The sequence below is a fragment of the Lepidochelys kempii genome, chromosome 24, assembly GCF_965140265.1.
Source record: "Lepidochelys kempii isolate rLepKem1 chromosome 24, rLepKem1.hap2, whole genome shotgun sequence".
Classification (NCBI taxonomy): Eukaryota; Metazoa; Chordata; order Testudines; family Cheloniidae; genus Lepidochelys; species Lepidochelys kempii.
In genome coordinates this window covers 18,519,341-18,532,233 of record NC_133279.1, presented here as the reverse complement: position 1 = coordinate 18,532,233, position 12,893 = coordinate 18,519,341, and the positions used below count along the sequence as shown (strand labels likewise).

Genomic DNA, 12,893 nt, shown 5'->3' with positions numbered 1-12,893 from the left:
CTCTTTCCCGGGCCAGGAGGCCACCTGATCTCTTTGTTCTCCAGCCCCTTCACTTGGCACCTTTGCAGAGGAGGGGCCCAAGCCATCAGTTGCCAGGAGACAGGGTGTCGGCCATTCTCTGTGCAGAAAGCATCACACTGGCCCACTAAGGCTCTGCAACAATCACACCCCCTTATCCCACCACCTAAATACTTAAGAACTGCATGGGGAAACTGAGGCACCCACACAGTATTCAAAGAAAACATTAAGAAACAGTCCCACTTCGTCACAGGAATGATTTGGGGCAGGTCTCTGGCCCGCACTATGCTGGGGGCCAGACCAGATGGTCACAGTGGCCCCTTCTGGCCTTGGGGTGTGTGAACTAGGCAACTGCATGCACAGAGACCCCCAGTCACACACTCGCACTCCTGGTGCTGCTCCGTAACCTCCCCCCATGCTGGGGTAGGGGTGTTAACTCATGACCTTTGACCCCACCCCCAGATTTCACGGAGAACGTGGAGTTCACGCTGGAGTCTCCCGTGGTGATCAAGGAGGGGGACGACGTGAGGCTGCGGTGCCAGGGGGATGGGCAGCCTGAGCCGGAGTACATCTTCTACCGAGTGCAGGTATTGGTGTGGATACCCGGCTTGGGATGGGGGGATACCGGGCAGCCCAGGCCCCAGGGGTGGGACATCCCGGGTTTCCCCGGGCACCTGAGCCCTGGGGGGGTGGAGGAGGTGTCCGGGCGCCGTGGGGCTGAGCCCGGGGAGGGATACTGGGCTGCCCTGAACACCTCCCCATCCCCCCAGGCCTCCCAGGCCGTGGAACTGGCCACCAAGCAGGACGGGGTCCTGACCCTGCCCAGCGTTTCCAGGGCCAACAGCGGGACCTACCGGTGCCAGGTGCTGGACTTCGACAGCCCGCCCGAGGTGCAGCTGGAGAAGGAGGTGATCATCCACGTCAACTGTGAGTGCCCCAGGGGCTGCTGGGAGATACGCCATTTCCCCCCCCCCAGTCAAATGTGCGTGCCCCAGAGGCTGCTGGGAAATATGCCATCACCCCCCCTCACACACATCCACTGTGAGTGCCCCAGGGGCTGCTGGGAGATACGCCATTCCCCCCCTTCTCCCCCCCATCAACTGTGAGTGCCCCGGGGCTGCTGGGAGATACACCATTCCCCCCCCCCCATCAAATGTGTGTGCCCCAGAGGCTGCTGGGAAATATGCCATCACCCCTACACACACATCCACTGTGAGTGCCCCAGGGGCTGCTGGGAGATACGCCATTCCCCCCCCTCCTCCCCCCCATCAACTGTGAGTGCCCCGGGGCTGCTGGGAGATACAATTGAAGTGGGGGAGGGGTGGCATGAGTGCCCCAGGACGTGTTGGGGGAGGGTGGGGGGGAGTGCCCCAGGGTGGAGAGGGGAGGGGTGGCATAAATGCCTCAGGGAGCTGGCTTGGGATGCTCACACCGGGAAGGGAGGGGGTATGTTTTGAGGAACCTTCTGCATTACAGCTTAGCCCATCCCTGCCCCTCTCTCCCCCCACAACAGACCTGGACCCCCTGACCCTGCACCCAGGCAGACGAGTGACAGTACCCCTGGGTGGAGATGTCACACTCACCTGCTCCGGCCAGGGCTCCCAGCCCCCCAAACTGGTGTGGAGGAAGGTGAGATCCACCGGGGCTTGACTAGGTATCGGCAGGCCCTGCAGGGGGGCCTGTTTATACAAGGACCCTCCCCCAGCGCTTAGATGCAGCCACCTCTGGGGTGGGGTGCAGGGGCTGTTTATATAGGGATCCCTCGCTTGGCACTAAGATGCAGCCGCTCTGGGGTGAAATGAGGCAGAAATCTCACAAACCGTGATTTTTCGAGGACATCTGGGTAATAGCTGATTCTGGGGAACCTGCTCCTACTGAACCCCCATCCCACGCCCTGCAGCATAGCCCCCCCAGTACCACGTGGGGGCATTGGGGCCAGCGCTGACGGCCAGGGCAGAGCACCCCCTACTGAGCCCCCACCCTGCTCCTTGCAGCACAGTGCCCCGGCGTCCTCTCTCATTGCAGGGCAAGGAGCGAGTGGCTCATGGTGACACCCACACCCTGCACTCGGTCTCGTACCACATGGCCGGCACTTACACCTGCGAGGCCTCTGTGCCCAGCGTCCCGGGGCTGCAGCGGGACCAGACCATCCAGGTTACCGTGGAAGGTACGGAGCTCCCTCCCGGTGCACAGACGTGGGGCGTGCCCCCCAGCTGGGACAGGGCATGGGGTGGCAGATCAATGTCGAATTCCCAAGGCCGCGTCTCCAGCAGAGCAGCTAGCCCCGCGTCTCTCTCGGGGCAGAGCCCCCAGGGTGGGTGCAGCGTAAGGCTGACGGCAGAGCCGCACCACCTCCCGCAAGGACGTTAGCGATGCTGTGTCTACACCAGAGGATGGGGGCCTTTGCCAGCAAAGCCGTGCGCGAAGGAGCTGGATTTTTCACACCCCTGACGGATGGGATGGGGCCCAGGGGGTGAGAGCATCAGAGCACACATGGAGGCTCGCCTGGTACCGTCGAGCGTTGGCAGAGCCCGTGTGGGCAGGAGCGTCAGACCGAGAATCCGCCCTCCAGACACGCGCTCCAGCATCTCCGCTGCCTCCGTGTGGACCCCGAGTCTCCATGTCCAGCCATGGAGCATTGTGGGTGCAGACTCATCCATTCAGACCCGTCAGTTCTAGCCCTTCCTTGCCTCCGGCCTGCCCTGCTGGGCCAGACGAAGCTGGTTGTCCTGTATCCCCACAGGGGGTGGCAGGGCAGAGGTGGTGGACAGGCTCTGGCTCAGAACCATACCACAGGGGGCTGTGCCTGGGGAGTCCCGGAGTGGCCGGGTGCCGTGACGGGGAGTGTTCCAGGCTCAGGGGGCGCAGGGTCCTGGGGTGTCCCTTTCTGGGGCAGGGGCCAGTGATGCCCAGGAAGAGGGTCAGGGTGGGGGCTTGGTGTCCGGGAACCTGGGGATGCAGGGTGGGGCTCCCTGGGGTCAGGAGCTGAGGTAGGGGGACACCTCGTGGCAGCATGGGAGGGGGTCCATGCCAGGGCAGCTGGGGACTGGTACCCAGGGAGGAGCAGTGGCAGGGGAGCTGGGGGCGTGTCTCTGGGGCCAGCTGGGGGTCCCTGGGTGCAGGGAGCTGAGGAGGCAGAGTCGACATGGGGCCCAGGGGGTGTCTACGTCTCTGACTTTTACCCTTCCCCCAGGGAAGCCGGAGATGGAGGAGCGCCCGACCCGGCACCAGCTCCTGGCCGAGGGGCAGCGCATCCAGCTGACCTGCTCTGCTCTGGGGCACCCTGAGCCGGAGCTCAGCTGGAGTCTGCCGGGGGTGAAGGTGAGGGGGCAGGGGGAGGGGACCTGGTGCAGCGGTGGGGGGAGGTTCAGGGGGGCTGGTATCTAGGGAGGGCAGAGGTGTGTCTCAGGGTGGTGGGGAGGGGGTGGGGGCACAGGATGGGGAAATCCCTGTAGAGAAGCCCCCTCTCGCATGCCTCCACTGCACTTCCGCCCCCAGCCTGGGCTGCTCCCCCCCCTGGCAGGGAGCTCCTCTCTCCCCCCAAGGCCCAGCTGCTCCAGTGACAGCTGCATGGTCGGCAGCTTCAGAGGAGTCAGGCATTCGTGACTGAACTGGGCCTGGGAACCGGGGGGGCAGCACTGGGTGGCCACACGGGGGTCATGATCTTCCCCCGCACCCCCAGGACCCGGCTCTCACTGCAGCAGGGCAGCTCCCCCACGCCCCGCTGGCTCTGCAGAGCCCTTGTGAAGTGGGTCTCGGCCTGGCGGCTGCGGGGGAAAACATTTTGCAGTGTGAGCCCTTGTGCAGAGGGCACGTGTGGGGTGACACCCCCTGTGCTGGGAGGCAGCACGGTTCAAGTCCCCCCGGCCATACGTGCTGGAGGCTGGGACTCGATTTGCTGCTCCGTCCCAGTGTGATTGCCCTTGACACCTCCCCCCCCGAACAGCCAGACAGGGCGGCAGGGCAGGAACAGCCCCAAAGGGGAGGGGCACTTGGGGGGCAGAGCAGTTGCGGGAGGCGCATAGAGCTGGGGGGCAGCAGGGAGGATCTGGGCCCCATGGTGCTGGGATGTGTACCTGCCCCCAGGAGGTGTGTCTACACAGCTCGCAGCCCGGGCTGTGACTCAGGTTTGAGCCCAAGTCCCTGCTTCTCTCCACACAACCTGGTCTGACTCGGGTCAGCGAGTGCTTGGGACCCAGGTCCTGAGAGTGGGAGAGAGCCCCCGTCGCAGGCTGTGAGGGTCCAAACCCTGTAGTGTGGACGCAGCTTACACTGCAGCCCCGAGGCAGAAGGGCTGGGCAGCTGGACGCTCGGGACGTTGAAATAGCGAGTCCACAAGCCCGGTGCCAGCGAGCAGCACAGACACCCCCAGAGTGGCAGGGTCCCCAGAGTTGCAGGGTCCCCACAGGGCCACGTCCAGAGCTGGGAGAGGGTCCCTTACCCCTCGTGTCCCCACTCAGCCGGTGGTGAGCAGCACGGGGAGCCGAGTGACGAGCGAGGTGATGGTGGAGGTGACGGCGGCACTGGCCAAGTCTGGGATCTGGTGCCGGGCCAGGAACCGGTTTGGGGAGGCCACGCAGCACTTCATCCTGGAGATCGGTGAGTGGGGGGTGGGATCGGGGCTGCAGGGGGAGACCTGGGGAGGTGAGTGGGGGCAGGTAGCTGGGGGGACAGGGATGGTCAGGGTGGGGTCGGGAAGGGGTAGTAGGGAAACAGAGCAGGAGGTAATTGGGAGGTGGGGGGGCATCTCTCCATCTGGGCACTGACCTGTGTGTCTGTCTTTCCCTCCCGTGGCAGAACCCCCAGCAGCTACCCCCTCCTCTTCCCCCCCAGCAGGTGAGTGCCCCTTTCCCATGGGGCTGGGTGGGGGGGTGATGCCTAGAGCAGCTGTGCCCCCCAGGCAGTGACTGGCACCAGTGCTGGAGCCCCAGGGGGCTCTGGGGGTCGTGCCCCCACTAACCTCCTTCTCCCTCTTGTTCATGCTGCCAGGGGACCCCGTGCTCCGGACAGGTGGGTGTTGGCGGGATGCGGGTGGGGGATTAACCCTATTGGGTGCCAAGCCCAGAACTGCCCAGGTGGGCGTGGGGGTCTCTGAGCCCTGCGGGGGGGGGGAGAGAATGCATAGGGGGCTCTAGATGGTTTAGTCCATGGTGTGCACTGGGTGTCCTGTTCCGTCTCCGCCACCCCCCTCCAGCCGGGGCACTTGGCGCCTTGCTCCTTCCCCAGGAACAGAGTCCAAACAAAACCCCAAAGTTGTGGGGCCCGAGGACCAAGTCTGTGACCCCGATCTGGGATCATCAGCTTCCGTCCCTTTATTCCCGAGGCTTCCACCGTCCTCACGCCCGTGGTCAGGAGCCCCAGGCCCTCTCGGCGCTTGTGTTCCAGCCACAGCCTGTCAGATCCCCCTGCGGCTCCTACCTTGGCCCGGTCCCAGCGTCCGTCGCAGCCTGCGCTCTCCTGGCCTCTCTCGGGGTCAGCCGCACATGGGGCTGCCTGGACCCTTCAGCCCCCTGCTCACTGCCTTCAGACCTTCCTGCTATAGGAACCTCCTTGGCCTGCTTCTCCCCAGCTGGGTCTGATCCGTAGTCACAAGTCTCCTTCCTGATGTCAGAATGGGCTAATTAGGCTCCCCTGTCATTGCCAGTTTGGAGTTAGATACCCCATCGCAGGGACCCAGGTGTCCAGGCTCACCCGCTTTCCCACAGTGGGGGGCTCTGAGCCCCAGGGAGCAGCAGTGGTTTGGGGGGGAACGTAGGGGACCCAGATGTCCGTGCTCACCACCCCTCTCTCCCCGCAGTGGGGGGCTCTGAGCCCCAGGGAGCAGCAGTGGTTTGGGGGGGAACGTAGGGGACCCAGACGTCCGTGCTCACCACCCCTCTCTCCCCGCAGTCAGGGGCTTTGAGCCCCAGGGAGCAGCAGTGGTTTGGGGGGGAACATAGGGGACCCAGACGTCCGTGCTCACCACCCCTCTCTCCCCGCAGTGGGGGGCTCTGAGCCCCAGGGAGCAGCAGTGGTTTGGGGGGGAACGTAGGGGACCCAGACGTCCGTGCTCACCACCCCTCTCTCCCCGCAGTCAGGGGCTCTGAGCCCCAGGGAGCAGCAGTGGTTTGGGGGGGAACGTAGGGAACCCAGACGTCCGTGCTCACCACCCCTCTCTCCCCGCAGTGGGGGGCTCTGAGCCCCAGGGAGCAGCAGTGGTTTGGGGGGGAACGTAGGGGACCCAGATGTCTGTGCTCACCACCCCTCTCTCCCCGCAGTCAGGGGCTCTGAGCCCCAGGGAGCAGCAGTGGTTTGGGGGGGAACGTAGGGGACCCAGACGTCCGTGCTCACCACCCCTCTCTCCCCGCAGTGGGGGGCTTTGAGCCCCAGGGAGCAGCAGTGGTTTGGGGGGGAACGTAGGGGACCCAGATGTCTGTGCTCACCACCCCTCTCTCCCCGCAGTGGGGGGCTCTGAGCCCCAGGGAGCAGCAGTGGTTTGGGGGGGAATGTAGGGGACCCAGACGTCCGTGCTCACCACCCCTCTCTCCCCGCAGTCAGGGGCTCTGAGCCCCAGGGAGCAGCAGTGGTTTGGGGGGGAACGTAGGGGACCCAGACGTCCGTGCTCACCACCCCTCTCTCCCCGCAGTGGGGGGCTCTGAGCCCCAGGGAGCAGCAGTGGTTTGGGGGGGAACGTAGGGGACCCAGACGTCCGTGCTCACCACCCCTCTCTCCCCGCAGTGGGGGGCTCTGAGCCCCAGGGAGGCAGCGGTGCTGCGGTTGTGGCTGTCGTGGTCTGTGTCCTGCTGCTCCTGCTCATCGTCGGCTTCTTCTACTGCATGCAGCGCCGGGGACATCTGTCCTGCGGGGCGGGGGAGAAGAGATCACTGTGAGTGACCCCCAATTCCCACAGCCCCCCCCAACCAGAACACCCCTCCCCCCTTGACTGAATGCAGCACCGGGGACACCTGCCCTGAGGCGGGGGAGAGATTGTCAAGAACCCCCTCCCCCTCCCCCTCCCCCTCTCCCTGCCTGGGCCAGGTGGCAGAAATCCCTGTGTGAGCCCCCCACGCCCACCCCCTCTGTTTCCCTTGTCCCCCGTCTGTCTGTCTGCTCCCCATGGCGCTCACTCCTCCCTCCATCCCGCAGGACACCCAAGGAGGGCGGCGCGGAGGACCCGGCTGTGGAGATGAAGACGGACAAACGGAACGAGCAGACGGGGCTGCTGAGCCCAAGTGGGGGCGGGGGCGATGGGGGCCACGAGGTGAGCCATGGGGCGCTGCTGGGGGCAGCATGAGATGAGACGGGTGGAGGGCCCTGGGTGGGCAGCAGGAGGGAACGGGAGGCCTGAAGTGAGGGGGCTGTGGCTTTGGAGATGGAGGGGAGGATGGGGGAGACCCTCCCTTGGGGGGTGGGGGTTGAGACCCTGGCAGAGTTGGGGGGACACTGTCCTCTAAGCCAGGGAGTCATGGCGGGAGGGGGGAGAAGGAGAGTGGGGCAGCAGCTGCTGCTTGGACCCTGGGTTGTCACCCGCTGGGGTGGGGTGGAGGCTGCTGGTGGGGGATGGATTGGGGACATGGGGTCAGTGTGTGATTCTACCCTCCCCACACCCCTCCCAGTGCTGAGCCCTGCCCCCAGCGGACGGCTGAACCGGGAACCCCCCCAGAGGCAGAGGAGGCTGGGACTGCGGCCGGGAGAAGATGGGCTTTGTCCTCCGTTTCCCCCCCAGGGAGCTGGGGGAGCATTTACTCCTTCACCCCCAGTTCTTTTTGTGTCAATGCCTCGTTTATATCAAGAGACTTTTTCAGATGCCCGGGGGGCTCCCCTTGAGCCCCCCATGGACTCCCCAGCCCCCCAGCACACACTGTCCCCCTATGAGTTCCATCCCCATGGATTCCCTGCTCCCCTCAGCATCTGGAGAAAGGGGAGACCCCCACCTGTCCCCAGTTATGGGGGTCAGGGCCAGGTGGGCATGTTCCATCCATGCCCAACCCTCCCACAGCACCCCCCTGACCCACATCCACTACACCCCCAGCAGCCCCCCAGCTCTGGTAACCTCAGGATCTATCCTGCCCTAGCGCCAGGGTCCCCCCTTACCCACAGCACATGCCCCTCAGGGTCTAACTGCTCATGGTAGCAGCCCCCCATCACCTTCCCTCCACCACCTCCAGCATTGGTACCCCCAGAACACACACCCCTCCCCCCCTCTGCCCTTCCCTGTGTCCCCCAACACCTACAGCCTGTTCCCCCCCCCCCACTGGGCTGTATGACCAGGTGGCCCCCCGCCCGGTACTGTATTTGTCTCTCGTTGTGAATGTTTTTTTACGAGACCTGTTTGTTTCCCAGCATTTTGGGGATGGTTCTGCTGCCCCCCCAAGGGGTCTATTCCTATCTGTGCCCCCATCCCCGGGGCCTTCTCTAGTCGTGACACTGGCTTGGGATGTGGGTGTTTATTTTACTGCAATGTCTGTTGGGGGTACTGGAGCTGAGATGCGGGGGGGAACCTGGGGGATCCCTGAGATGGGGCAGGCCCCCCACAGGAGCCCTGTTCTGGCAGCTCTACTAACCCCTCCATGGGATCCCCCAGACCTCCACCTTCCTGCTCCGAGGTGCCAAGAGCCTGGGGCCCTCCCCCAGTGAAAGACCTGGGCCCCTGCTCCAGCCACAGGGGCCATGCCCCATCCTCCCACCCTGGGGAGCTGCAGTCCTTCGCCAAGTGCTGACCCCTCCCCCCCTTGAGCCCAAATGGGGCTATTTATGGCTCTCTCCTGCCCCCCAGCTCAGGGGCCACCACGGAGGGGCGGGGGGAGGGAGCACGGTCCCCACCCCCCACCAGAATTATCCATCCCCACCATCATTCCAGGCCTGATGAGGCCCCATCATTCCCAGCACCCTTGTCCCCCGTCTCATTGGCATCCCCCAGCTCCACCAGAAGGGGATGGGGCTAGGACCCTAGGCCCCCCTTTTCCCAGCCAGCCAGCCAGCAGGGGGCAGCAACCCCCGAGCAACCCTCCCCCGGCATGGGCCACCACCCCCTTGGGAAGAGCCTTGGGGGAGGGGGCTCCAGCCGGGGTGAATTTCCCCCCCATCCCCAGTGGCTGGTCAGTCTAGTCCACAAGCCCCCCACATAGGGGAACCAGCTAGCTGGGGGGAGGGGGTCATAGGTAAGATGAAGCCCTGAATATCAGGACATCTGGTCACCCCCCCCTTCAGCTCCAGTGGGGGTCCCCCCCATTATTCTGCCTGTTGCCTGCTGCCCCCCCTTCTACTTTACACTGAGGCTAAGTATTAAAGATTGTAACGTCTCCCCCACCTGGCTCCCGGTCTGTACAGCGGGTCCTCTGCTGCTCCGAGAGGCATTTCCTGCCCCCCTGGCCTGGCCCTGGGCCCCTTTGAACTCCCTGCCTGCAGGGCGGGATGCTGGGGGGGTTGTGTAAACAGAGGATGCCTCTGCCCCCCTCCCCCTTCGCCCAGCTCCTGCTGGGAAGCTGCTCCTGGGTGGGGCAAGTCCCTTGGGGATTTCTCAGGGAGGGCAAATGGGGTGGGGGATTTTAGGCTCTGGGCCTCATTGGCGCTGGGGGTTTGTTTGCAGTTGCAGAGATGGTGAAAAGCAAGGCCCTTAAAACCAGCGCCAGGGGAGTGGGAACGGGGCGAGGCGGGCGCCAGGGGAGTGGGAAAGGCACGAGGCGAGGCGGGCGCCAGGGGAGCGGGAACAGGGAGAGGTGGGCGCCAGGGGAGCGGGAACAGGGAGAGGCAAAGCAGGCACCAGGGGAGCGGGAGTGGGAACGGGGAGAGGGGGGCGCCAGGGGAGCGGGAACGGCACGAGGCAGGGCGGGCGCCAGGGGAGCGGGAACGGGAACCGGGCGAGGAGAGGCGAGGGGGGCGCCAGGGGAGTGGGAACGGCGCGAGGCGGGGCGGGCGCCAGGGGAGGGGGAGCAGGGTGGGGCAGGCGCCAGGGGAGCGGGAATGGGAACCGGGCGAGGAGAGGCGAGGGGGGCACCAGGGGAACGGGACGAGGCGAGGCGGGCACCAGGGGAGCGGGAACGGGGCGAGGTGAGGCGGGCACCAGGGGAGCGGGAACGGGAACCGGGCAAGGAGAGGCGAGGGGGGCGCCAGGGGAGCGGGAACGGGGCGAGGCGAGGCAGGCGCCAGGGGAGCGGGAACGGGAACCGGGCGAGGAGAGGTGAGGGGGGTGCCAGGGGAGCGGGAATGGGGCGAGGCGGGCGCCAGGGGAGCGGGAACGGGAACCGGGCGAGGGGGGCACCAGGGGAGCGGGAACGGGACCAGGCAAGGCGGGCGCCAGGGGAGCGGGAACGGGGCGAGGCGAGGGGGGCGCCAGGGGAGCGGGAACGGGGCGAGGCGAGGCAGGCGCCAGGGGAGCGGGAACGGGAACCGGGCGAGGAGAGGTGAGGGGGGTGCCAGGGGAGCGGGAACGGGGCGAGGCGAGGCGGGCGCCAGGGGAGCGGGAACGGGAACCGGGCGAGGGGGGCACCAGGGGAGCGGGAACGGGATGAGGCAAGGGGGGTGCCAGGGGAGCGGGAACGGGGCGAGGCAAGGCGGGTGCCAGGGGAGCGGGAACGGCGCGAGGCGGGGCGGGCGCCAGGGGAGGGGGAGCGGGGTGGGGCGGGCGCCAGGGGAGCGGGAACGGGAACCGGGCGAGGAGAGGCAAGGGGGGCACCAGGGGAGTGGGAACGGGGCGAGGCGGGGCGGGCGCCAGGGGAGCGGGAACGGGGCGAGGCGGGGCGGGCGCCAGGGGAGGGGGAGCGGGGCGGGGCGGGCGCCAGGGGAGCGGGAACGGGAACCGGGCGAGGAGAGGCGTGGGGGGCGCCAGGGGAGCGGGAACGGGACGAGGCGAGGCGGGCGCCAGGGGAGCGGGAACGGGGAGAGGGGGGCGCCAGGGGAGCGGGAACGGCGCGAGGCGGGGCGGGCGCCAGGGGAGGGGGAGCAGGGTGGGGCGGGCGCCAGGGGAGCGGGAACGGGAACCGGGCGAGGAGAGGCGAGGGGGGCACCAGGGGAACGGGACGAGGCGAGGCGGGCACCAGGGGAGCGGGAACGGGGCGAGGTGAGGCGGGCACCAGGGGAGCGGGAATGGGAACCGGGCAAGGAGAGGCGAGGGGGGCGCCAGGGGAGCGGGAACGGGGCGAGGCGAGGCAGGCGCCAGGGGAGCGGGAACGGGAACCGGGCGAGGAGAGGTGAGGGGGGTGCCAGGGGAGCGGGAATGGGGCGAGGCGGGCGCCAGGGGAGCGGGAACGGGAACCGGGCGAGGGGGGCGCCAGGGGAGCGGGAACGGGACCAGGCAAGGCGGGCGCCAGGGGAGCGGGAACGGGGCGAGGCGAGGCAGGCGCCAGGGGAGCGGGAACAGGAACCGGGCGAGGAGAGGTGAGGGGGGTGCCAGGGGAGCGGGAACGGGGCGAGGCGAGGCGGGCGCCAGGGGAGCGGGAACGGGAACCGGGCGAGGGGGGCACCAGGGGAGCGGGAACGGGATGAGGCAAGGGGGGTGCCAGGGGAGCGGGAACGGGGCGAGGCAAGGGGGGCGCCAGGGGAGCGGGAATGGGGCGAGGCAAGGCGGGTGCCAGGGGAGCGGGAACGGCGCGAGGCGGGGCGGGCGCCAGGGGAGGGGGAGCGGGGTGGGGCGGGCGCCAGGGGAGCGGGAACGGGAACCGGGCGAGGAGAGGCAAGGGGGGCGCCAGGGGAGCGGGAACGGGGCGAGGCGGGGCGGGCGCCAGGGGAGCGGGAACGGGGCGAGGCGGGGCGGGCGCCAGGGGAGGGGGAGCGGGGCGGGGCGGGCGCCAGGGGAGCGGGAACGGGAACCGGGCGAGGAGAGGCGTGGGGGGCGCCAGGGGAGCGGGAACGGGACGAGGCGAGGCGGGCGCCAGGGGAGTGGGAACGGGGCGAGGCGGGCGCCGGGGAACAGGAACGGGAACAGGGCGAGGCGGGCGTCAGGGGACCGGGTGTGGGAACAGGGAGAGGGGGGCGCCAGGGAAGTGAGAGCGGGAACGGGGCGAGGGGGGCGCCACGGGAACAGGGCGAGGAGGGCGCCAGGGGAGCAGGAGCGGGGCGAGGGGGGCGCAAGGAAAGGCCAATACACAGACCAGTAGACACCTTGTGCTAACTTCTGCCCCGGTGCAGGGTGCATGTAGACTTTCGCCCATCGTTTTCACCAGCGCCAACCAGCATGAGCCTCTGAGTGGGGTGTCGATGGCTGTAGGCAGAGGGGACGTGGCCCCTTCTTGGAGCCCTGCTGGGCAGGTTTGCCACCCCCCACCCCACCCTGGTAATTGGGGCCCCTGAGGGCTGAGCGTTGCCGATAGAGCCAGGACACAAGGCTGCAGGTTGGGCTGTGGCCAAAGCCAAGGAGACGCCCGCTAATCTGGGCGAGGAGTGTGGAGTGGGCTGGAGGCTTTCCACCTCACGGGTGGGCGCACTGGCTCCAATCTGGCTCCAGGACATCATGGAAGGAGGTTGGCTAAGAGGTGTCTCTGGGATTTTGTCATGCACAAGTCCCTGTTTTCCTGGCAGAGGGGCTGGAAAAGGCATTTCCTCCCCCACCCCTGTCCTTGGGGAGCCCATGCTATGGAAAGCTCCGCAGCTACATGCAGGGCCCAGATCAGTTGACAGCCAGCCAGCGCCACCTGGGCTGGGCTTCCTCCCCACTCATATAGCCAGGGAGAGAACCCAGGAGTCCTGGCTCCCAACCCTCCCGCTCTAACCACTAGGCCCAGCTCCCCTTGGCATCTGTGTCTCTGAGCTGTGCGGCATCCCCTGGCCCTGTGTCCCATGCTGACCGTTCTGTGCCCAGCTCCCCCTCCCCACGGGCAGTTGTCCCCCTGCTGCGGCCAGCACAAAGCCGTCAGTGAGGCAGCGCTCACCGATGCCAGCTGCACACCCAGCTTCACCTG

At 67.3% G+C, this 12,893-nt stretch overlaps 1 protein-coding gene across 6 annotated transcripts in view; it reads left to right on the top strand.

Annotated features, from left to right (window-relative positions):
* Window positions 1-9,299, top strand: part of BCAM (basal cell adhesion molecule (Lutheran blood group)) — a 34,789-nt gene extending 25,490 nt beyond the window's left edge. For 2 of the 6 annotated variants that reach the window (XM_073322466.1, XM_073322472.1), the window contains 11 exons: window positions 481-605; window positions 789-945; window positions 1,532-1,647; window positions 2,044-2,185; window positions 3,212-3,339; window positions 4,479-4,617; window positions 4,816-4,854; window positions 5,008-5,028; window positions 6,736-6,883; window positions 7,144-7,258; window positions 7,614-9,299. In XM_073322466.1, the coding sequence (XP_073178567.1) occupies window positions 481-605; window positions 789-945; window positions 1,532-1,647; window positions 2,044-2,185; window positions 3,212-3,339; window positions 4,479-4,617; window positions 4,816-4,854; window positions 5,008-5,028; window positions 6,736-6,883; window positions 7,144-7,258; window positions 7,614-7,619 (1,136 nt within the window). In that variant the 3' untranslated portion in view covers window positions 7,620-9,299. Of the gene's footprint in view, window positions 1-480; window positions 606-788; window positions 946-1,531; window positions 1,648-2,043; window positions 2,186-3,211; window positions 3,340-4,478; window positions 4,618-4,815; window positions 4,855-5,007; window positions 5,029-5,815; window positions 5,881-6,735; window positions 6,884-7,143; window positions 7,259-7,613 lie in introns of those variants that run through there. The other 4 variants (XM_073322468.1, XM_073322467.1, XM_073322469.1 and 1 more) reach the window with 4 other exon arrangements.
* The last annotated feature ends 3,594 nt before the right edge of the window (window positions 9,300-12,893 follow it).